At 34.0% G+C, this 23394-nt stretch overlaps 1 protein-coding gene across 7 annotated transcripts; it reads left to right on the plus strand.

Annotated features, from left to right (window-relative positions):
• The first annotated feature begins 2971 nt into the window (after nt 1-2971).
• Nucleotides 2972-22914, plus strand: LOC143444251 (uncharacterized). Of its 7 annotated transcripts, none has more exons than XM_076943470.1 (20): nt 2972-6390; nt 6458-6684; nt 7853-7972; nt 8046-8186; nt 8257-8316; nt 9827-10022; nt 13783-13964; nt 14192-14257; nt 15890-16084; nt 16154-16273; nt 18431-18643; nt 19057-19128; nt 19403-19552; nt 19877-19963; nt 20067-20150; nt 20479-20562; nt 20665-20748; nt 20839-20922; nt 21188-21343; nt 21507-21646. In XM_076943470.1, exons 1-19 carry the CDS (start codon nt 6255-6257, stop codon nt 21314-21316), a joined length of 2430 nt encoding a protein of 809 aa, XP_076799585.1. In that variant the 5' UTR covers nt 2972-6254; the 3' UTR covers nt 21317-21343; nt 21507-21646. The 7 variants fall into 7 exon arrangements, with proteins under 7 accessions (XP_076799585.1, XP_076799558.1, XP_076799571.1 ...); XM_076943443.1 differs by having other exon boundaries at nt 2986-6390; nt 18434-18643; nt 21168-21343; nt 21507-22914; XM_076943456.1 differs by having other exon boundaries at nt 2986-6390; nt 16154-16222; nt 21168-21343; nt 21507-22914.
• Nucleotides 22915-23394: the final 480 nt, after the last annotated feature.

Below are 23394 nucleotides of genomic sequence, written 5' to 3' on the forward strand. Positions count from 1 at the left end.
AATTTGTATTTTTTGTATAAAATACAAATACCTTTTTACTTTTGTGTTCTTTGCATGCTTTCGTTATCGATACTTGACGACTAGTGGGATTTGTAAATAATAGGCCCACATTGTCCAGGTCGATTGGCCCGACTATGCATGGTCTCACTCACTGCGCACTGCCCTGCGCAAGCCTAACACAAATCAATGCTTTATGCAGGGGTCGGCAACCTTTTGCTAGTCACGGGCCAAATGTCGAGTGTACAACTCTTTGGCGGGCCGGAATTTTCATTAATCCTATAATTCACACTCACTTGAGTATATTACGCTACATTGCTGCAATCTCAATCATACCAATCACAAAAAGAGCAAAATTTATGTATTCACACTTCAACAACACAGCATTATTGTGACACTTGATGCTGCTTGCTTTGTGAAAGTTTTTCAACATCTGGTGACAAGTCAGATGAAGCAAGAACCAGAACATTTTCTAAATGGGCGTAGGAAATGCGTGATCTTAGCTTGCTTTTCGTGAATTTCATTGTTGAAAACATTTTTTCACATGTGTACGTGCTACCAAAAATCGATGCCATTTCTTTTGCATTGTTGGTCAAGCTAGGATAAAGACCACTTTCAAGAAGGTAGGCTACTTTTTGTAAAAGTCAAGCAGCGATATGCCCTTCGTATGAAATTTTGCCTTCACTTCGTCACTGCATTGCATTTCAATAAGGTCCATTTGAAATTTTTCGTGAATGTTATTGGCGTCCACATCAAACGGAGTACTGAATAGCCTGAGTTTATTTTGTAGAGAACGAATGTCGGCAAAGCGTGAGGAAAATTCAGTAATTAAATTTCGTATCACAGTGACAAATGCAGTGTTGCTACTAGGTTTGCTCTCTTCCAGTATAGGAAAGTGAACATAATTTTCTTTGTCCAGTTGACATTCCCAGAGTCGCAGTTTTCTTTCAAATGCGAGTATGTGCCTCCACATCTCATGTATCAGTTGTTTTTTCCCCTGAAGTTGCAAATTCAATTTGTTCAGATGTGACGTTAAATCTACTAAGAAAGCAAGATTAGATACCCATTCTGGATTACGAAATTCTGTGACGTTAATGTTTTTATTTTCAAGGAACGTTGCTATTTCATTTCTCAGCTCATACACTCGTGCAAGCACAGCTCCTCGACTTAGCCAGCGAGCTTCGCAGAAATACAGCTGGGCATCACCATATTGATTCTCTGCTTCTAGTAACATCTGGCGAAACTGTCGGTGATTCCGTTTGTGAGACAAAATCATATTCACAGCTTTCACCACTGTGTCCATAACACTCATCAAGTTTGTTGTCTTGGCGCACAACGCCTCCTGGTGAATTAAACAGTGTACCTTTGACATTTTGTCATTGCGTCCGAGATCTTCCAAGTGTTTTTGAAGCAAGCAACGGCACCTTTATTTTTACCAATCATTGCAGGAGCTCCGTCGGTTGTTACCGACACCAATTTTGACAGATTGAGGTTCATACTGTTAGTGCACTGCAACAGTGCCTTCAGAATATCTACTCCCGTTGTAGTGCCCTTCATAGGAACTAAATCAACGAAATCTTCAAAAATATCAAAATTTGAGCTGACTCCACGAACGAATTCCGTAAGCTGAGCTGTGTCCATTGTATCAGTGCTCTCGTCAATAGCAATTGAAAAGTATTGCAAATTTTTTAGACAATCGTGTTGGCCAGTTTTTACATCCTGTGACATTTCTTCGATTCGTCGGGTGACAGTTCTTGCAGAAAGGCTAACATCGGAGAATAATTTTTTTTTCTCCGGGCATATGACTTCGACAACGGCCATCAAACAGTCTTTCACGTAATCACCATCAGTGAAAGGTTTCATGTTTTTTGCAATTACTTTGGCGACCTCATAGCTTGCCTGAGTGTTTTTTCTTATTCAGTGTTTTGCTTTTGAAATATACTACACTGATTTTCCAAGCAGAGTTTAAGACAGTTAATTTTGTCTTTTCTCGTTTGGCCTCTGTACTCCGAAAGCTTCAAATGCTTTGTCTCATAATGACGCTTAATATTAAATTCCTTGTTTACAGAAACAGACTGATTGCAAATTAAGCACGTGGGTTTACCAAAGTGTAGTATGGAAAAGTACTTTTCAGTCCATTCTTCATTAAAACCTCGGCACTCATCATCAACCTTTCGACGTTTCGCTAACATCCTAAATTATAACAAACTTTAGGTGAAAGCTGGTGTGCGTCTCTCTTTATATCTATAACGACTAGTCTAGTCTACTCTACAGACAATCTCGTACTTATTACGAGATACTAAGTTAGTCTACCGTCTTCTCACCAGTTTTATTGCGTAACAACAGACTAGTACGACGTACTTATGGCGTAACAATACCACAATTTTTTCAAACACTGCAGTTTGAAACTCAATAAGACACGGCGGGCCGTATTCTTGTGATAACTAATTAATATGTCTCGGGCCGGACGATTTCGCATGGCGGGCCGGATCCGGCCCGCGGGCCGTAGGTTGCCGACCCCTGAGTCTATGGTATTGCTTTGCGACCGTTTTGTAATATACAGGTGTAAAGTTACCAAGCTTAAACTCATCATATCAGAATAATAACCAACCGAAAAAGGAAATTACAGCACCAATATCTCAATATGTACTACTGATTTACTATTTGCTATTAACCTACAAGTGTATGCCCACAAGCTTAATTATTACTCGTGTTTAGTAGTTCTTGTATTTCCTTGTATTTGTATTGTGTTATTATTTTTTTGGCTAGATTGTTGTTTTTTTCTTTATTATGTGCTTTGTAATAAAAAAAAAAGAAATAACTAAATAAACAAATTAATAAATAAGGAAAACTACAATCTTTAGCGACAATGAGATTGATACCCAAACAGGGGAAAACCGATTACCAAAAGTCAAATGCTCTTCACGTTTGTGAGTTTCTTGATCAACTGACCTTATCTGTGGGCAGACCGAGCTCAGTTAACCTCAAACTCAGATTTTTTAATTATCCATTACAAGAAATCTTCTGGTGCAATTGTCATGAAAATTTCACGCCTAATATAGCCTACAGACTACAATAATTTTATACCGAGTTCTATGATTTCAGACAAATCAAATTAAGTCTACATTAGTGTTTATATAGGCGTTATAGGCGGTTATGGTGCCAACACGTGGCCGCTCTGATGGTAATGTGTGATAATATGTTGAAGCCGGAACATTATGTTAAATTTTAAGCACTGGATTGTCAAACAAATAGCCTACATGGGAATAAAGTTATAACCTTTTTCCTGCATTGACGCCTAGTAAGCTGGATTATATGAGGTTATAATTTAATCGCAATGCCCTTAGGCCATTATTTGAAAGACTGCTAAAATTCTTATGCGTTAGATGAACTTTGATTGTTAAGTTACCATTTCAGTTCCACTGATGATTTGCCTAAGGGCAAGTAGCGTCGCATTTATTGGTTTCTATTTGTATTGAATAGAATCGGTTTGATAAATTTCTATCATTCATGATATAGGCAGGCAATATATAAATAACCCAGAAAAAAAGAATGTCAGTTTTCATTGATTACTTTCTGATTCCATTGTCTATACAGAATGTAGTCGATGGTTTGGTTATTTGGTTTTTATTACTTGTACTCGGGTATACTGCAGTTTGGTTGTGACCAAGCTCAATATAGACTTACTTTAGAAAACTATAAGACTAATTGTAATAAAATACTTAACTACACTTGTCAGATGAAGGTGGTAGATAACAAAGTTGCTCATGAATGAAGCAATAAAATGTAGTGATAACTTCTGTTGTCATGATAGGATCTCGGGGTCTAGTGAGGAAGTGCACAACCACAGGATACTAGACCCCAATTGTATACTAGACCCCAATTAGTCAAAATGTGACGTCATTTAGTTGTGAACTTCTGCACTAGACTCGAATCTTGTATGGTGGCCTACTTTTCAGATTACCATGGGATGAACCATTTGCCAACATTTTGGTTATAACATATTCTATTAGAATATGACCATTAAATAAAAATAGTAGAGCTTTTTAAAATTTCAGTAGTGTTCAGGCATATACCAATATGTGGCAAACTTGAATGCTGCAACTTTCCAAATAAACCAATTTTTGTTATATTATTATGAACTGTGTAAAAGTGATGTTAAAATGCTTGTTTCTTTGTATAAAGGGGTACTGGTCAACTCCTCTACCATACTAAGCTCTGTCTGCTTGCATATGATAAATACATAAAAAATTAATGAAATGAAATTAATATCTTTTTAAATGAAGAAAACAATTAAAATATGTTGCAAAGTATTGTAATCAAATAACAATATGACAATTCAAATACAACAGCAAACTAACAATTGGTCAAATGAAAGCACATTCAAAAAAGTATGTTGTGTCTAACTTTTAATGTTTTTGCTTATCTCTTGGTACCAATAACGCAAAGATTTCACAGGTGCTTTTACATGTATACCGCTTGATCGTGATATTGCAAAACAGCAGCAAAAATAGTTTTGAATAAAGGGTTAGAATATCACTGTGATGGAAAGTGCAATGATCTTATGCAGAGACAAAAATGTAGGAAGCAATAAGTTGTTATAAGCCTTCAAGGTTTGGCCTATATCTAGCTGTAGCATATGATCGCAGACGAATACTAAAATCACACAGTAATAAAAAGTTTTAACATATAGGGCAATACAAAATTAGCTACAGTAGTCAATAAGAAAACCAATGTCCAATAAGAAAGTGAAACCAATTTCGTGGGCTTGATAATAATTTCTAGATAGTCAAATCTTTTAGTTATTACTACATAATGCATGACATGAGGTGTTGTTTGATATCGTTGAGGTTTTTGTTCGACAGGCCTCAAAATCTTTGCTGGCATCTCGCATTTACAACAAGCATATCAATCTTAATAAAAAATTTTTAACAATGGTGTAAGCCTTCTACTTTTCATTCTATATATGTTGAAGTTCTACTTTTTTATTTATTTTTTGTAATTTACTATTTGAGGTGGCATCCAGATTTACTTGCATTAATTACTTCCAGGCCAGTGTAGAGAGGTGGTCAGGCCATTTAGTTGTCCCGGGCCTAAAACTTTTTCTGGGTCCTATTATTTGCAAATCACATTCATCCTTACACTTGGATAAAGGAAGCTTGTAGTAATAATACAAAAGTTATAAGTTATTGTACAAAAAAGACAATCTTTTGTGCATTTATCGATTATATTTCAACTCCACCAAAGCTAAGCATCTGTTTGAGCCAATATGGGCAAGATGTGACCCTCAAATTGTGTACTGGTTTACACCTAAACTCTCATTCTGCAATGTATAAAGAACACAAGTTTTTAAAAAACAACACACAGCTTATTCAAAAAACATTCAAAACTGCTTATGCTCATTACTCAATGCGAAATTCTGCATTGTCACAACTTTCCCCACACAAGACGCAGAACAGAATGTGAGTAAAATGGGAAATGAAGATGTTTAGTGGGAAAGTGAAAATAAGCGTTAATCATTTCTGGGAAATTTTTTGGCTCTAAAAAGTTGATTTATTGTATCTACTTGGCAAATTTTGAAAAATGGACGATAATGAATAAGTTATTTTTCTCAAACTTGTGGAGGATGTATTTATCATAAATGCCCCATGTTTTTACTGTAATTACTGAAAACTTAGCTTGCACAAATAATTTTCTGCTTATCATATAAGTTGCATGTGAGATTTCATGATGAAATAATATAAAGCATTTTGTAACCCAAAACAGATGTTTTTTGTCCATTACTGTATTACTGCAAAAAGGTTATTTTTTTCTTGTATTTTCTAAATGTTGGATTTAAACTTAAAATCTAAACCTATGGCTGATAGTGTTTAATTTACCAAAACAAACGGATTATAGATTGTATTTAAATGGACTTTTGTTAGTCATTTGTGTATGTATCTTAAAATGGTTATTATCTTTGACTAAATGAAACCTAACCCTGGGTTTAGTATACGCTGTGATTTAAACTTTATCCTAATCCATGTGCTAATATAAACTAGACAAAGGCTTTTTGTTTTGTTTTGCCATTGGAAAAGTCACTTTGTACATGTTAACGTAGTATGTTATTAATACAGGACATTGTAAAATGGATTTATGTCTATTACCACCATGATATATTTTAACAGTCTGGTGTTTTATGCTGTAATACAGTAATATTTATTGTTTGGTTGCTTTTACTTTTTAAACATAAAAAAACCCATTCATTTTTTTGATTGATGCACTTCCTTAGAAATCTTGAAATTATGCAAGGAACCAGCGATGCACAAAGTTCGGTCTTTGGCATGTACAGAGATGCTCTTTCAAAACTTCTGGGACATAAACCAAGTATACAAAAGTTGTATATTAGCTTAGGTACTGATGCACACATAATGATAAAAAATGATTGAAAAATTGTTATTTTTCTTTTTAAAATGATTAGGGCATGCTGTAGATCAAGCTATACCACTCCTTTTTCTCCAAGAGGATGGGCAAATTAAGCTGAATAAGGAAGACCTGAGAATCATTGCACAACATCCTGATGTTAGAGATAACCCAGTTGCAGTTCTGTCAATCAATGCTGATCCTGAAACACTTTTTCATCATCAAAAACCTAAAGGGATTGGAAATTTGCTAAATTTCTTATTAATTTTTCTTGAATCCACCATGGTTAGTTTAAAATCAAAAGTTTGAATGAAATTTAAAACCGGACACATGCATGCTGTCAATGCAGTTACTATGCTTTACAAGGTGCGGATGAAAAGTAATGAGCCTAACCAAGAAATCATATTATTTAAGGGAGCTTAAGAAATTAATTAGATTTAGTTTTGTTTAGTTTTAACATACACACATGTTTGGTTTAATGGCCGTGCTAACCTTCCATGGTTGTAGCACCACTATAATTTACAATTTGCCGTTGTAATATATTGCTTTTTATCATTTATTTATGGTTCGTGAGCATATTTCTTGTTTGACCAGTTTACACAGAAGTTGGCACAATATTTTTCACTCCTTTTTCACTCTCAATGGTTAAAAATATTTGGTACCATATGATACAAATTTTTGTATTTGGTCTTAAATTCATGTACTTTAAGTTTTAGATGAGCTTCTGTATTGGTTTTACAAATTATCTAATTAGAAGTATATCAGCACTGTCAAACCAAGATGGAAACCCAAAGATGCTTTTGTCCTCCTTGATGTTGCTTCTCTACGATTACCATAGCAACAAATAATTAACTAAGAGTTTGAAATTTTTTATCAGCTGCCTTATTTACCAGACCTTGCCAACCGTGGCTTTCATTTATTTTCAGTGACAAAAAATTCTAGTAAATTCACTTGTCTCCAATAAAATGAAGTTGTTTAGGCTGAGGAGAAGTTCCTTAGATATTTGTTCATTCCACAGTATCATTAGAGCAAGTGTGTTTCCTTAGGAGGATAACATAGACAAATGAAGGCATCCAAACTCGAACGTGTTTTTTTAATTTTATTTAGGTTTATTAGTTTTCATAACATGCTCGTGGTATGGTGCAAACAAAAACTATAAAACAAAGTATCAAACATGCGAAGAAATCTCTTGTCTTAAAAAGTATGAAAGTGCTTGCAAATTTCAAAGCAGAATTTTTAAACTACTTCAATAATTTTTTGCGTTTTTCTTTAAATCCCATGGCACTAACAAACAGAGCTGACTTGCTCTTTAACATAAACTGAAGGTGAACTTTTGCTATATTATTATATTAGTGTTTATCTATTATAAACAAGCATTTGCAATCACACATACAGTAGCTTTTGAATAATTTTTTCTTGCAGTCTTAAATTTGTAAATTTTTTTCATTTAAAGGATGAAAATTGGATACCTCAACTGGATACTCGCATTCCACTCAAATGGAAAAGAATACAAAGGAAAAATATTTGGTTGTGGAACAAGCCTTATGTTATTCAAAAGTCAAATGGTGAAAAGGTCTGCTATAAGACTACACACTGGTTGGCAAGTTGCACAAGTCATTTGTAAATGAATATGAATCGTGTTGTAGGTTGCCCTGTTGCTTATAGAAGCTGATACAAATTCCTTTACAAGAAAATTTAACACCTTTGCATTCACTTGCTTATTGAGTTCCCTTCAAATTTACTTTGCAAATAACACTACGGAAGATTTTGACTTCAAGATGCTGAACGTAAGCAATGTTATTTTGCCTTTTGCTTTCGAACGTTTAAATATTTTTCCATATAAAAATTGTTTTTCAGGGTTTGGAACCAATTACAACAGCTTACCAAAAATTAGGAAATGAAAGTACCTGCTTTCAGGTGTGTTTAAAGTTTTACCAAATTAGACATATCCCTTAGGAATAGGTATTGGTAATGATTCAAAGAATTTTGGAAAGATTGAAATGTGAAATCAAAATAAGTGATGTGACATTGGCAAACACTGTGAGCTCCACAAATTCATCTGGGTGCTGCAGGTTAAAGAATTAAAGACCTATATTCTAAAGTAAGGTTTCCATAACTGTGTGTCTCAGCACAGAGGCGAACACAAGTGTACCACATAACTTTCATAATTTTTTATATAATTTGTTATCTGCCATGTTATCGATCAATACTTATACCAATTGCCTGGTTGTATATCAACTGAGTGACAGTTTATTTGAGTGACAGTTCATTTGAGTGACATAATTATAGTTCATTTGAGTGACACATTGATAAGTGCTGTTTAATTCATTTGAGTGACACATTAATAAGTGCTGTGTAATTCATTTGAGTGACAGATTGACATTTGTTGTTTAAGTTGCAGTTGCTGTTAATTAGTAAGTGCACAGATGACAACAAACACAAGACAAAGTTTAGAGTACTATCTACAAAAAACAACTAAGCATCCTCAACCATCTCGTCCAATTCTTCTGATAGTTCCGCAGTTGGTCTGATCTTCAAATTACGCGTAATTCGGCGGAGGAATACTTCCTGTGGAAGGTCTTCTTGCTGGGAAAACAAATTTCCAAATCGGGTTTCTTTTTGCCTTGTCATACGCGATCGGCGCAATGGTGTCAATGCACCAAATTCAATGCGAAAGAGTTCTTGGGAAACTCTATGATGCTGCATGCTGATGCATTTCTCAACCATTACTGTAGTTTGAATAGTACTCACCAATGTGTCACTCAAATGAACTGTCACTCAGTTGAGCAAGAATTATTTGTCACTCAAATGAACGTTAAAAGAATGTGTCACTCAAATGAGCTGTCACTCAAATGAAGTGTCACTCAGTTGATCAACTACCCAATTGCCTATGATATAAATATTTATTTTGCTTAGACTAGTGTTTATGCCCCTGCCAGGCAAATTTATTATCCCATTGTAACATAATAATCATGGATTGATCAATGGTGAAATACTTTGACTAATTCCAAGGCTACCTTAGAGCTGTATGGTAATAAATCGACATATATTGTCACATAATATAAGTTCAATTTTTGGCTAAAATGTGCACTTTTGTAAGCATGAACAATTATACTCTTTGTAAGTTCACATTTAATCGTGTTTTCAATCATCATGTGCTTATCACATATTATGTCACAAGTGAAAAGAATGGCAAGATCAGTAAGGAGTATCTTGTCTGAAACTGATATTGCTTGCTGTGCATTGAGCAAAAACGTTTAAAAGTCACTGGTCTAAAGTAAGCGGCTATATTTAATTTGTTCTTATTAAGGAGAAGATGTGTTTATCTGGCCTCGGCTGGATCTGCTCCTAGTTTTGAATTATTGATATTAAATTTGCTTAAAGCAGAAGACTTTATCCTCATACTGAACCTGTACTTTAATTCCAGGAAATTTGTTTTTTGAGTGGTGATTGGTTTTGTAATGATGAAAGTAAATGTGAAGGATCCAGTGATGATTCAAAGTTGAAATTGGGAGATGCAATACAAAACCAGTTTGAGAAAGTAGAGTCCAGGCTGCTTCCATATCCTGGACCTGCAATAGCCAAATATGATGAGCGTAATGATTACAATTTGACTTTTGGAGGTAAAATTGTAATGTTCTATGTTACATCAGTAAGAAAAAATTACTATTATTTTTGATATTATCAATTAGTCAACCATATATTTATTTTTAAAATTTGGAATAATCTTCTAAGTTATGATGTTATGTAATCTAAAAGCAATCTCCAATGATCATTTTTGTTTTGTTTTGAATCTGATTTTGCTGGTTTCAAAGATCATAATGAGTAGATGGGCTGGAGAAAACAGTCTAACATTATTTAAAGTTTTACTTTTTATTTATTGTGTTTTAATACCAAAATGTTGTAACCAGCACACCGAGTGCAATAGGCATGTTTATTTACTAAACAAAATGACTAACACGTTTCAAATCATGTTTGCTTCAATCTCGATTCTGAGTGAAAATGAACAAATTAAAAATTTGATCACTATATTGGTAATAAATGATGGTAAAAGGTTGCTTTGAAAGAATCAGCTTCAAAACTGATAGTCAAGACTCAAGATAAACCATAACAATGCACAGGCCAAACCATAAAAACAGTATGAGATAAATCAATGAGCTCTAGCAGGAAACCGAAACACAACATCTCAATACAAAAAAATGTTATGAGATAAATAATATCAAATTTCAAGCCAGTGTCTGGAATCAGGTTTTTAAATTAATGCTTGGACACAAAATGTTAATAAATTCAATAATCATTACAGGCATGCATCTGCTTAATTTTCAAACTTTGCTAATTTTTAATAAATTATTATTATTACTAACTCAAATTTAAGAAATCTTTTACATGTTTTATCACAATACTCACACAGATTGCAGAAACACAAGAAAGCTTTCATTTGATGCAATGTCATTTTGACATTATAGCCAGCCAAGTATTTCATGATTAATTATTCCATTGCCACACGAGGCTCTATTCCAGGGGTCGGCAACCTTTCTCTAGCCGCGGGCCAAAACCAAACTCTACAAGATCTCAACGGGCCATGCTAATTGTTCACTAACAATTCTGTTTCCTTCACTTTTTATGATGTTGTTAAAACTGGCAAATTCAGAGCCATGTTATCACATTATCTCCTTCTTTATCTATAGATTAATCCAAACAAAGGTAGTGGCAGTTCATAACAAAAAAACAAATACGTTTATTGACAGCACTACGTAAAGTGATATTTGATGTTGTTTCGAACTAGAAAGTTTTGGAAGATCAGGTGATAGACTGCATAACACAAGAAGCATAATATCTTGTAAGTGGTCATCAGTAAGTTGTGTTCTCAACTTGCTCTTGGTGAGTTTCATTGACGAAAACAATTGTTTACACGCGTAAGTGCTGCCAAACATTTATTCTCTCGCACTGTAACAAAGTGAGTAACATAATGTGCATTTTTTGGCTGACCTTCCCAGAGTCGTAGTTTTGTTTCCGAATGCACGTACATAACTCCACATCTCGTGTATCATTTTGAGCTTTCCCTGAAGCTGCAAGTTCAACCTGTTTAAATGCGATGTTAAATTGACAAAAAAAGCAAATAAGAAACCCATTCTGGATCTCGAAATTCTGTAGCTTTCATATTTTTATTTTCAAAAAAAGTTGCTATTTCTTCTCTCAGCGTGTCCACTCTTTGTAGCATATTGCCTCGACTGAGCCAACAGACATCTCCAAAATACAGCAAATCACCATACTGGCTCTCCGCTTCTAAAAGTAGTTGGCAAAATTGACGATGATTCAATCCTTGAGACAAAATAAAGTTTTCAGCCTTCACCACTACGTTCATGACGTCCTTTATTCTTGACACCATTGCACACAATGCTTCCTGGTGAATGAGATTTAATATTTCACAAATTTTACTAATAATTAATTTCACAATGTTATTATTAATTCCAAGGCCTTCTATGTGCTTTTGAAGGAATGGGACGACACCTTTATTTTTCCCAATCATTCACGGGGCCCCATCAGTTGTTATTGACACCAGTTTTGAGAAATTCAGATTCATGACTTCAAGGCATTGAAGTAATGTCTTCATAATATCGGCTCCTGTAGCAGTACCCTTGATAGGAACTAGCTCAACAAAGTCCTCAACAACATGGAAATCTTTGTTTATTCCACATAGAAACGCTCCAAACTGAGCTGTATCTGTTATGTCTGTGCTCTCATCTATCGCTATTGAGAAGAACTGTAGATCTTCAAAGCAATCTTTGTCGCTAGATTTCACGTCCTCTGACATATCTTTTATTCGTCGGGTTATGGTTCTTGCTGAAAAACTCACGTCTGAAAATAGTTTTCCTTTCACAGGGCATACAGTTTCAACAATAGCCATCATACATATTTTTGCAAATTCGCCATCAGTAAACGGTCTTTTGTCTTCTGCTATCAATTTTGCTACCTTGTAGCTAGCAAGAGTGTTATTTTCTGATTCAATGGTTTGCTTTTGGAATACAGTACTGTGCTATTTTAAACCATTTTTAAGTCGGTTAAGTTTGTCTTCCCTCGTTTGACCAATGACCTTGAAATAATTGGCATGCTTTGTGTGCTAATGGCTCTTTATGTTGAATTCCTTGCTTACAGCAACAGAAATGTTGAAATCAAACACATGGGTCTACCAAATTAGTTAGTGAAATCGTACTTGTTCTCCCACACTTCATAAAAACCTATGCACTCAGCATCAACTTTTCTATGTTTTGTCAACATTGTAAGGTTGCTAAAAATTTGAATAATACACGCTTAATTGCTATTACTAACTCAACTCTAGTAACTACAGTAAATACTAAAGCTAAACTTCAAAGGTGAAACTGCCAAATACCTTGATGCTACTTTCTGCAAGCTAAAGCTTTCGAACACTGGAACAGACTTACTGCATTCATGAGCGTGGAGTGTCTGTGAAGAAAGACAAAGATGTGTTATGGAACAAAGGCATTTATTCATGTAATAGCATATGTAGATAAATGCGTGTGTTACGTATACGTGCAAGTTTTACACATACTTGCTTTTGTTCCAAAAACACAAATATGTTAAGAATACGTTGTGTGCGCACAGATGGAGTTCAACACGATGAATCATAGCTTTTTTCTCACCCATAAAGTGTGATTTCTCATATGCGTAGACAATGTCAGATATTGTAAGGAGGACGATACATTAAATAAATGCGGGTTGGATGATTTTACTTGGCGGGCCGTAAGTTCACGACCACTACTCTATTATATTTGCTATTTGTCTTGATGTAAAATACTTGTATATAAATTGACTACTGATACATGTTTTCTTTCTTTTAAATTCAACTTGGTTTAACATTGCACTAGCACTTCAACTGGCCAAATGCAATAAATTGCATAAAAGCCACCAAGTTTTTCAGCAATAATGCAGAAAAATTGGTCAAATTAGTAAATTTTTTCATAAAATGTTTATAATTATTCGGCAATTTGCTGTAGTGTAGCAACAATTCTGTATTACAAACTACAAAAGTTATTAATTTGATGAGTTTTTAGAATCTTTTATTACGTTTCTCGGACCTAAAAAATTCTTTTAAAGAGTTCGTGACCAGAAAAAGCTTGAGAACCACTAATGTAGAAAACCTTAAGGTGGAAAGTATAAAAATGCTTCTAAAACATGAGCAAATTAATCCTGCTAAATGGTAATAGTTATGAAAACCATAATCCCAATAACCATTTTTTTATTTTATTTATTATAAGGTTAATTTTTTAATTACAAACTTTAGGCTTATGTTACTTACACACCGTGCGTGTTTGGTAAACCATGTTTATGATATGCTGCTTTTAATACTTTTTCTTTCTAAAGACTTAACAGAGGAATCCAGAATGGAGCTGGGAAATTTTTTTCATCATGTTGTTTTTAAATGCACTCATGCAAGGCACATAGGCAACGAAATCTTAACTGGAAAAAATTTAGTGAAATTTGTAAAGACATGGTTTGGCTTGACGCTAGGAAATAACTTTCCTAATCCTTGTGCCGTGATGAAGGTGACATTTAAAGTAGAAAGTAAAAGATAAAACATTTGCATGTTCTTTTTACTTGTAGGCTTCACTAAGTATTATAATTATTATTATTATTGTGTGAAGGTTTGCCTCTTTCAACATAAGACTACTAGGCAGGCTGTATGTTTAAATACATGTTACTGTGCATAATTAAACATTGTATTTTGTAAACTAATAGTTGTTGATATGGAATGTTTAAACTGTTTTTACAGGCTTTTTCTTCTATCAGAGCCGAGATAATGTGCACCACCTTATTAGCAGAATATTGTCATAAAATGGTATGAATAGTAGTTATTAAACAAATTGATGTGTAACAATGTTATGAAGTGGAATGGTTTAATTAGCATAGTAATGTCAAAGCTGAAGACTCGGAAAATTTGGCGTAATTCCAAAGGTCAATTATGTGCACACTTCGTCTGAGTCTACTCAGTTGCCAAGCGATTAAGCATAAAAATCGCATTTAATAAGAGACGATGAAGTTCCTTCCTGAACCCCAAGCCATAGCCACTGAAGCAAGTGACAAAAATACAGAGGTTTAATAGGATAAAACTTAATCGAGTAGTTTGTGTGATTAGGTTTCCTGAATGAAAATATTCTATTTATTTCTCTACGTATATCAACTAACCAAATATTTCTCTATAAAAGCCACTAATTTATAGCAGCTCGCAACATGTAAAGTTATTTACAGTGAACACAATACATTAAATTAAATTATAGTCATGCCATGAAGTGCTTCCCTGCCAATATAAATTGAAAAGTTTGTTATTGTGAAAGGAAAAAAGAAGAAAGACATTTTTTTCTCTTTTTATTGAAGTATACACACATGGTGTGAAAATTGGAGATAATTAATTAAGTGTTTCATACGCAAAACAATCGTTTTTTTCTGATGATCTGCTCATTAAAGCTTTAGGTAGACAGTATGGATACTAAACAGTTTGCCACGCACATGAGTCTTATGGCAAATGTTTCTGCTTATGATCAAAACCTTTAGGCTAATGTATATCGCATATGCAAAATGGATCTAGTCACCACATTTAAATAGCAGCTCTTTTCTCTGGTAGAAAACTTCGCTTTGCCTGACCTATTACTTGTAAAGTTAGTAAAATAACATGCATAAAAATGAAAACACTTTTGCAGTTGTTGCTTGTTGCTCTTAAATATTGGGTAAAGTTTATTTATCAAGAACAAAATTATTATTTGTTTCACTGATGTTTTATTTATAGTGAAAACAACCATGCACCATGCGAAACAATCAACTATGCAAACAACTGCTTTGAGAATCAATTAATGACACATAGTTGCTGACACATGTCGAATTTTCAGCTCTATAATACACTGGATTGCTCTCTTTTTCATGAAACATACAGCAGAAGTTGCAGTTTCCAATTTTTCCACAAACAATAATTAATCATTTACTATGACACTTTCTTCTTTTTCTCCCCTATAATATTCACAACAGAACCAGTTAAAATTGGTTACAACACAAGAAATTAATCTCATGTGTGCAATTAGACGTGAGTGCAATATTGTGGTTACCATGTTTTCTACCAGTATGCTACATGTCCTTTGTGGGCATGCTGTGTGCCATGCAAAAGTTGATGTGAATTTGTTACACAGTCAATTGTTTTCTTTTTTGTGAATGGTAATTGGTGTTTATGACACAAACCTCCAGCTTATCTGTAAAAGATCAAAACATAATTTTTGGTCATTTTGTGATTAACTGTGTCGGTTCATGTGGCTATGTCTGGTTATTGTCGCCATTTTGGTATCATGACCAAAATGGTCCCATTAAGCGGGTTCTGGTGTATCAGAATGTGTGGTCTGTGGTGGGTAATAGTATGATTGATAAAATATAGTTTTTTAACACTTCACATTTATGTCTTATACACATCCGTTTTTTTGTGTTAAAGAAACCAGGGGAGTTGTTTTTTAAACAACATGAGTTGCAAGTTTTACATGAAAAAACTGAAGCCACAATAATTGAAAAATTTGAAAAGCAGTTTCCTGAGCCTTTTGATGAGCAACGAACAACTTACAGAAAGTGTCTGGAAAATGAAATCAAACTGGAATTCTCCAGACTATCGAAGAGTAGAGATAACTTTGAAGTGAGAAAACAAGTATCACTTACATGCTTCATTTTGTAGCAATAGGTTGTTGCAATATATTATATGCAGATGGATATACAAGAAGATTTCACCAAAATATTTCATCAATTTCTCTACTCTTACAAGGAACAAATTGAGGTAGATCTGCAAAGCATTACACAGGCCAGCAAAAAAATTTTGGCATGGAAGGTAAGAACGATTTTAGAGTATATAAGGGGCGCTGAGTTCGAAAATGCCGTTAGATTTTGCAAATTGGCTCTAGTTTTTAAGATATTAGCGAATTTCGATATTTTTGGTAACTTTTAAAATTGAAGCTAGGTTGCATTTTATCTTAAGGAACAGCCTATATTAAATGTTGTAGTAAGTCTGTCTTCACTAAAATAAATGAGCAAAAGCTAAAGACACAATGACATTAGCTAAACGAAGAAGTGCCGCATAAATCTATTCTTTTCCATATATTCAACACAAAAAATGCCCCATTTATTCGTATTTTCATCAGATTCTCCTAACATATTGCAATTTGTGAGACTAAGCTTCCAATACAGTACCACATTAAAACTTGCTTGAAGTGAACAATAAATAGCAGTAATTTGGTAATAACAAACCAAGTATGCCTAAGCCTACACAAGAAAGGCGAAAATTTGTAAAAACAGACGAAATTAACAAGCAATCAATTTTTTTCATTTACCACGGAGTATTCAAAGCAAAACACTTTACGAAGAAATATATCCATCTCAGGATGTGCATTAGTGAAGTTCTTAGATGCACTCTAATTATTTACTCAAATTAGCTTGAAGTCATCTGCAGGAAAGTCCTCTTGTACGACTTTCGCCTGTAGTCTTGTTGTGGACAGCTTCGCATTAGGCACCAGCAGTAATATGCCATCATGTGAGTATCCCATCTTCCTTGATATCTCTCTTCCATTAATTTGATATCTTGGTGAAACCTTTTACCTTGTTCCTCACTCATATTTCCGAGGTTTTCAGGGAAGCGATCCAAGTGACTGAATAGATAGTGAACTTTTAAGCTCATCCTTGATCCAAGAGCCTGAAAGTTCGTAAGCATCACTTCTACGAGATCCACATAGTTGCTTGCTTTTGTGTTTCCAAGAAATCTTTTTACAACTGTAACGAAAGAGTGCCAGGCTGCCTTCTCAACTTCAGTCATATGTGATGGAAAAACTTGATCTTTAATTAATTTTCGTATTTGTGGCCCATCAAAAATTCCTGCTTTCAGCTTTTCAATACTAAGACCAGGAAATACTTTGCACAAATAATCAAAACAAGCACCATCTTTATCTAAGACCTTGACAAATTGTTTCATCAAACCCAATTTGATGTGCAATGGGGGTAAAATGATGCGATCACGACTGACCAAAGGTTCATTTACAATGTTTTTATCTCCGTGCACAAGCTGTTCACGTATGGGTCATTCCTTTTTAATCCAGTGTTGATCAGTGGCCCGACTATCCCAGTAACAAATAAAGCAGGGATACTTGGTAAAGCCGCCTTGTTGTCCTAAGAGAAAGTTGACCATTTTCAAATCAACGCATATCTCCCAGTTATGCTCAGTATAAGAAAGTTTCTTCAGGAGCATCTTTACACTTTGGTAGTGTTCCTTTAAAACGACTGAGTGGCCAATTGGAACACAAGCAAACTTATTTCCGTTCTGAAGTAGCACACATTTCAAACTTTTTTTGGAGCTGTCAATGAATAACCTCCATTCTTCTGGTTTATATTCAAGTAGACCCATAGATGAAAGAAGTCCTTCGATGTTATTACAGTACACAAAATTATCTTCTTGAGAGAAAAATTGCATTAACATTTCTTCTCTGTCCCGGTAATACGTTATTTTTGTTGCCGAATCAAGAATGTTATGATCACGGAGGCGAGAAGCCAGCACTTCAGACGCTTCTTTAGATAAATCTAAATCACGAACTAGTTTGTTTAGCTGATCTTGAGTAAAAAACTTCGGTTTACTCTGCATTTGTGAAGATGTTGAGGAGTCGGTGTCTAATCTAAGGTCTAACTCTAATCTAATTTGTCTAACTAATCTAAGGTCTTATTTACCTCCCAAGCGAGAAATTTGTGCCAGACAACTAAACATTTGGGCAAAACTAAATAGCTGCTTCACATGGCTTCAGTTTTTATTAACCTATGTTACTCACTAGCATACATTTCTAACTTTTCATGGTATATGTAGGACATATCATGCCTTTTGAAAAAAAATTTTGTTTTGTTGGCCTGTGTTAGTATTTGATGGTTTGTTGTGTCATTTAATACATGTAAATTTAATTTTTTCATAACTTATATTGTCCTCTTTGTTATGTATTTTTATATTTTGTAGCAGGAGTCTTCTACAAAACAGTTACCAACTTCAATAGAGTTCAAAGAAAAACATGACCGATTAAAACCTTGCATATTAAAAGACTTTGCAAAAACCCTTGAGGAAACATTTATGTCAGTCTGTCCAAATATTGTGGATGAGCGTGGTGATGATTTAGAATTGGAATTAGACAAAACTCACCTGAAATATGAACGAAAAAGGTTTCTTCTGGAGGTCATTACTAATTAGTTATGTGACATTTGAAGTATACTATGGTATCACAATCTTTATCCTCTGATTGAGGAAAGTTTTTGCACGACTTAAATTCGGCCCTCGGCCATGAATCTTCATCGCTCGAATTGTGCAAATTTCTATGAAGACATTGTACCTCGTGATTTACTGTACTCTTATTCATTTATTTATTAATATTATATTATTATCCAATTAATTTATCCTATTACTCCTATTGCTATTACTTTGTCCTATTACTATTACTTTACTACGTACTGTAAAGTAATGATTGAATTATTTATCAAGAATGTATTTTATATTTGTATTATGTATTTTATAAATATTTTATTTATATTTATATTATGTATTTTATAAATATTTCTTCAAACATATGCGTCAGATTATTGTGTTTGCAGATGGACATGAGATATGACCTTGAACATCTGGTCATGAAGTGTTTCAAACGTTTTAAACTTGAATGGCAGGTGGTAGTAAAATATTTCTTTAGATCTTCTGCAAGGTTTAATTGTAATTGACTGTTTAAACTTAATTGTTTATGTAACGTATCCTTTCAGTAACAGAAATGAATGAAGCGTCTTATGTAATGGTGCATTCAGCTTTGGGTATAGGAGAAAATTTCAATTTACTTGTATGAAAGTTTGAAGCATTATCTCACTCATTTACTTATAGTGCAGCAGGCAACTTTGACTTGCTTGGTTCAGTTGTTTGGCGTCATTCTATGACTAACATCTTTAATTACAGGAGGACAGTGAAGCTGCAAAAAAATTGGCTGTTGACAATTTTGCAGAAAAAGCGAAAAAAACTTTTCTATTCCTCGAATATGAAAATAAACTAATTGACAAGATCAATAGATTTGATGAATCAAAGGCACAAGATATCAGGAAAATGCAAGTTAGTAATAACTCGTACAAAACATTCATAACTTATCATATAAATTTCACTAGTGGGTATCATAAATGAGTAAGTTAAAATATGTGTTGTTCATAAACTTTAGACTTCTAAAATATATCTGTACATTACATTACATTGTTCCTAATTTTCACCTATTATATAATAACGATATCATATTTGCTATATTTGTTTGCTTAGACATGACAGATACAGTTCTGTTAATTCACAGTCTCTTCATTAAAAATTTTAGAAACAGGTAATTGTTAGTTTGTTATCAGAGAAATACTCGTATATTACTAACATAGGGCTCTTTTTTGTTATTAGTTAAAAGTCCTTCTTAACGAAGAAAAACTAAAAGAATCCAATGAAAAGTTGCAAGAATTAGAAAACATAATCAAACAAAACCAAGAAGTAATTAAAAAACCAGTTTGTTAAAAGCAATAGTTATAGTGGTATGGTGGATGAAAGTGGTGCAAAATGTCATTTTTAACGTAAATGCATATTTTCTTTTAAGCAACTGCTTGAATGTGGAAAAGAGCTTGAAAAAGGAAAAAATCAGATTTTGCAAATGGAAACCAAAGCTGTGAAACTTACCCAGGTAAAGTAACATTGCATCAGATTTCATCTGAAATTTCCAGAGTTAGGGTTTCACCTTATTTCTAATGACAGAATACCAGTAATCTAAACTCGGTAAACTACCTCAAATCATAGAAATTATGATAATTGAAATGAAATAATTGAAAAGTTGCAGTTTGGATTGATTTCCCTTGTCTAGTGATGTCGTTCGATATGTAGATGTATTTACATGTCCCAAGATAATTACTTAACACATTAAAACTTTTCATTGTCCATTTCTCTACCCAGCATTTCTAATCTCTAGTTTAATAGCTTTGTGGCATTCTTCAAAAGAATTTCATCTGTTTTAGGAAAATATAAGCTTGAATGAAGAATTGCATATACTTAAGGAAGAGATGTGGCAACTAGAAGAAAAAAGTCGGATCACTGCTCTGGTAATAATATGTCAAACAAATTTTAAGTCATTTTTCATGTTAGTCAAGTTTTGTTTTCTAAACAATGTGGTGGTTGTTTCAACATTTTGATGCTTTTCGAAGCATTTAAGAAATTGTGATAAAGAAATTAAGGAGGAAAAAAGAAAATGTTTACAACTTGATAATTTGGCACAACAACAAAAAGAGGTAACTTTTTAGTCATAAATGTTTTTATTTCATGTTTTTGTTGTTATTTTAACAAAACTTGTATTTTGTATGTTTATTTCTTCGAATCAGGAACTGAAGTGCAAAATTGAAGAAATAAAAAAGCTTAAGGAAAGGATATTGAAAATGGAAAAAGAAGAAAAAAATCAAATTTTTGTAAGTTTTCCTTAATTTAAACCTACAAGTTTTAGTTTGTAAGATTACTATAATATTCGATATTGTTATGTGTGTTTGCTGTTTATATTAGTTTGTTATATTATTTTTTGTTTATGTATTTTAGTGTATTTTATATCATACATACTGACAAAACCATATGCGCCAAGTACAGTAGCATTACTTGTTTGACCTTACCAATCTGAATGGATTATCATTTAACTTTTTACTGTTGACTGATTAAATAGATTGCAACGTTTATACCCAGCCATCAACTTATGGCGGTAAAAGGGGAAGAAGGTCTCCTAGGAAGAGGAGGTTTTGGATGCGTTCGACTTGGATTTACTGCTCCCCACGGTCCTGTTGCCATCAAATGCTTTCCTGTAACTGGATCTAAAGACACAATACAGCAGGCGCATGATAGGTGAGCCGTAACAGCTGGACATGGCCTAAATAACTTACCTTGTACCTAGTTGGAATTTTGAAGTGCGCAGTAGCATTAAGAAATTATGTACAATAGTTTATATCTCTCCCTTTAAAAATTTTGCAAAGCTTTTTACATTCTTGTAACATTGTTTGGTTATTAGAGTAATGGAAGAAATACGGAATACCAAGTTATCAACCCACAAAAATGTGGTTCAAGTAGAAGGATACAGTCATTGGCCGGGGGCAGCTGGCATTGTGATGGAGTACTTGCCAGCTGGAGACTTGCATACTTTTCTTAGTGGCCAAAGCAGAAATGAATACAAGATTCCCAACATAGCACCGGTTGTTCGACTTAGATTTTGTGCCAATGTTGCAAGTGGTATTTCTTTTCTTCACTATGGATTTTTTAATGACCAGCGCATGACACATGGTGACATTAAGTCCGAAAATATTTTGCTTACAAGCCATCTGACGTGCAAGGTAAGCGACTTTGGCGGAGCTAACTATGGAACAACATCAAATGCAGGACCAACCCTGGAGTCTCAAAGGAATGTATTTACTTATCTTTATGCTTCTCCTGAGCGTTTGTTGAACACTGGACTTCGGACCAGTAAGGCCATGGATGTTTATAGTTTCTCTATGATCAGCCATGAGGTCCTAACAAGGAAACCACCATTTCGTCGACGTTTTTCCAGCCAGGATCTGATAAATCATGTTGCTCATGAAGGAAACCGACCGAGCTTGGATGAAGTTAAAAATCTGAAACAAAATCTCAGAGATGAGAGTGATGTAGAGATTATTGATCTTATTAAAAATGAAATGGTAAAGTGTTGGAACCAAGACCCCGACAGGAGACCTTCCATGATGGATGTTCGTGATACTTTCATCAAATGTCTCCAGTCAAAAGATGAATCACTTATCGCCCAACACGTCCTTGATATCACGAAGAAGATGCAGATCAAGATACCTGATCTCCTTCAACAACAAGATGCTTGTGCTCCTATTATTCAATTTAAAGCTCCCGATTTCTCAGGTCTATGATCTTAGATGATTAAATTTCAACCGCATGCAAAAACTGAATATAACGGTAGCTAACGTATCGTTGATATGTTTTATCTATTAAGGCAGATTGGAAAGTTCAAAATATCACGCCTTTAGTTTTTAGGAACCGTGTACACTGTACAAGTACCTGTATTTAAAAAATCCGATTACATAAAAATAGCATCGCAATAAAACAAATCTTTGTTAACAATTCCGACATAATTACTGTAGTTTTAGGTTAGGTTTGCAAGTAATATTAAGCAAACTTGAATGAAATACAAAATTGTTTTACTTAGTTTTCTTATTGCGTGGTTTGAATTATTCCTGTGTTGAGATAAGTCAGAGTAGACTACTTTAGTTAAGCGTGTTTGGTGCCGCTCTTCATTCTTATTTCTAAATTGTTGCGCTTCCTATGTTTCTGTGATTATATTTGTGCATTATCTTAATATGTATGTAAATATTGTTGTGGTGCATTATATAATTATATGTAGGCTATAGAAACAATTATATATAAAAAATGTTATTGATTTTACTGAGTAAATACTTTAAACTGATTAATTAGTAATAGTTTTTCGAAAGTAAAAAATAAGACAGTCGGAAATTGGAATAATGATGATCTGCGCCTTTACCCGAAAGACGAATGATCGTCAAGTTTATTGCGTCCAAATTACTTTAATCTAACAGTAAGTGTATGTGGCAGTAATCGTAAGTAGGCTAATGACTAATCAGTCCATTACCATTCTTGACCAAATGTGAAATTATAATTGCTACAGCGTAAATTTTGAACAATATAGCTTACTAACGCAGTACAGTTTCTATATACAGTGAGACCTCGTTAATCCGGACCACTTCGTTTCGTCAAAAAATGTCGGTTTAGCGGGGTATCCGGATTATCGGAAAGTAAAAAATCAATCAATCTTGCAAATGCAGCACCGTGTTCAAAACGCAGTGTGCACCTTACTCCAATTCTAAGTACCGACTTTCTGGCTGGACAGCAACTAAAATAAA

Source organism: Clavelina lepadiformis, chromosome 1 (assembly GCF_947623445.1).
Source record: "Clavelina lepadiformis chromosome 1, kaClaLepa1.1, whole genome shotgun sequence".
Taxonomy (NCBI): domain Eukaryota; kingdom Metazoa; phylum Chordata; class Ascidiacea; order Aplousobranchia; family Clavelinidae; genus Clavelina; species Clavelina lepadiformis.

What these genes read in the sequence shown, in the direction of transcription:
- LOC143444251 (XM_076943426.1), top strand. Translation starts at nt 6,255, where the DNA reads ATGCACTTCCTTAGAAATCTTGAAATTATGCAAGGAACCAGCGATGCA. An exon ending in AAAAGTCAAATGGTGAAAAG is followed by an intron (nt 7,973 to 8,045) that starts GTCTGCTATAAG and finishes ATCGTGTTGTAG; the next exon opens with GTTGCCCTGTTGCTTATAGA. An exon ending in ATCCTTGTGCCGTGATGAAG is followed by an intron (nt 13,965 to 14,191) that starts GTGACATTTAAA and finishes CTGTTTTTACAG; the next exon opens with GCTTTTTCTTCTATCAGAGC.